General features: G+C 32.9%; 1 protein-coding gene across 1 annotated transcript; it reads right to left on the reverse strand.

Moving 5' to 3' along the window:
* Positions 1-920: 920 nt before the first annotated feature.
* Positions 921-1229, reverse strand: LOC145036392 (putative ripening-related protein 7). The gene has a single exon (XM_078984836.1). It carries the CDS (start codon positions 1227-1229, stop codon positions 921-923), a length of 309 nt encoding a protein of 102 aa, XP_078840962.1.
* Positions 1230-2447: the final 1218 nt, after the last annotated feature.

Genomic DNA, 2447 nt, shown 5'->3' on the forward strand with positions numbered 1-2447 from the left:
TGGCGTCTTTTTTCTTTGGAGCCACCGTCGCTTCCATATTCTTTCCCTCAAGCCACAATCGCTGCGAAGATCAGTGAGATGAGACAACATTTGTTACAGCCATGGAAGATCTCTACGAAATCGCAAATTGGGTTTTAGGTTAGAGAGAGAGAGAGATAGAGAGAGAGAGAGAAAGAGAGGGGAAGACGAAGACCCTAGGCTTCTTTCTTGCTAATTGGAATAGGAGGCGGGGTTTTAATTTTTGAGATTTCATTTCCCGCTTGAAACGCGTGTTTCATTAAAAAAAATATAAAGCGACACACTTACATGACGCACATCTTATGAAAGGCATCCTCCGTATTTCTTTTTTTTTTCTTTTCTGACACTAATTTTAGGGCGTGCACAAAAAGCGCATCCTCTATCCTTCAAATTTTAGAAGAGATGACATTATTTTTGGGGCACACACTTTTGCGTATCGTAAATCACCGCGTGTCATTGTTTGCGCGTCATTAAAGGGCTTTTTTCTAGTAGTGTCTATACTTTATATTGTTATTAGCTTCATATTTTATAACACTTTGATTAATATTTACTGCAACCAACTGTATATTTGTTTCCTGATAATAAGAATTAATTTATGCGTGAAACTTGCAAAATCTTTATGTTTGATAAGTGATCACTTCTTTGAGTTAATTATTTCATTTCATATTATTATATTTAATTTGGAAATTTCCCATATAAATAGTTGTAGTTTTCCATTTCATTGTCAATGCTTGCAATTCCAATGATGCATGTTTTTGACATATAGCAAAGATTTTATTTGTTTCTTATTGTTGCAAATTGCAATTTACTTTATTGACTTCTACATAAAAAGCATCATGAATGACTTTCTCAACGTGAAAGACTCTTTTGTTCATGGATTACTGGATTATCTTCAATCATGATCAAGCATCAGACCATGTAACTTTGGTTTCACCCCATTCACTTTTAGACACTGCAAGAGCATTCCAAACCGCTACAGATGCGTCAACTATATCATTAGCACAACCCCTAGAGGTATCACACTCGTCCACCACTGTTGCTTGTACACTTCTATCTTTGTAATATATATTGATAGATTTAAAGCACCTTTTTCCATGATTGTACCATGGAGTGGATAGTGCAACAATTGGTGTGCTGTCTGAGTGGTACTTGCCATCACATTCAGATGGCCCTCCACCACTCCCACCCTTCTCAAAGCTGTTAATTGTCATAGTCGCATCTATATTACCAGAGTCAGCATTGGCCCACGATATGGTTAAGGTAAGAAGTAGGGAAAAGAGAATAGGGAAGAAAACAATGCATAGCTTCATTTTATCTTTTGCTCTTTTTGATATGTTGGTGGTATTTGGTGTGAAATAATTAGTGTTACTATAATTGTATATATAATGATTGTGATGTTGTCTTGTAGTCGAATTACTATAAATGTATATATAATGATTATGGTTTTGTCTTTTAATCGAATGGTTAAATTCTTTTGGCGTTTAGGATATGTATATTTGTTAGGTTGAGATTACAATAACAATGTAACTATTTTGTGAATATTTGTTTTTACTATTAAAATGGAATCTTAATTAAACATAATAAGTAAAAAATGTAAGTTAAAATCACGATTCCATGTGATGTAGTGTAGAGTTTAAATTCTTTCATTTATAATGTAAGAATATTTATAAAAATGTACCTTTTATGTTATGTGTTAATTTGGATAAAAAAAACATGAATATAACCAATATACTAGAAAAAACATTTAAGTAGTGGCATATGTTGACGTGTCTTGAATTTGTATTAATGGTAATAAAGCAAAACTGTAAGAGCTCAACTAATGAAAAGGGTTTTGGGAGGTTTGCAGTGTGATTATTTTTTCTCTTTGTAATTTGCTTTGTTTATATTGTGATCTTGTTTTGCTTCTTTGTAACCATAGACATCATATTTTTGTGGATGTGTTGGCGTTTTCCTTTGTCTCAAATTATTTGTGGGGAAATGAAAAATCAAAACACAACATAAATATCATGGTACAAGAAATGTAAAAAAAAAAAAAAAAAAAAAAAAAAAAAACACACACACATCTTCATGTTACTATTCGAAAGTGGGATTTTTATGGAAATAATCTATTGAAAGATGTCGATGGATTACCAAAGAAACAGTTACAACCAAAACAACCATATTTTGTGCATACTGACCATAAAAACTGGATTTTTAAAATTTTTTAATTTTTGTAATAAAGTCATATTATTGACAGAATTTCCGTCGGTAAAGGTGTCACCGATCAAAGCAGGCCAGACGCACTTCCGTTGTTATTCCCATGGTAATTTTTTGACAAACGTTTACACCACCATTCCGTCTGTAAATCTGTGGGAAATCCGTTGATAGGACTCTTCCGATGGACTTTGCTGTCATTATTAGCCATTTTTCTAGTAGTGATATCATGATCC

This window comes from Lactuca saligna, chromosome 3, assembly GCF_052625555.1.
Source record: "Lactuca saligna cultivar CGN05327 chromosome 3, ASM5262555v1, whole genome shotgun sequence".
NCBI classification, from domain to species: Eukaryota; Viridiplantae; Streptophyta; class Magnoliopsida; order Asterales; family Asteraceae; genus Lactuca; species Lactuca saligna.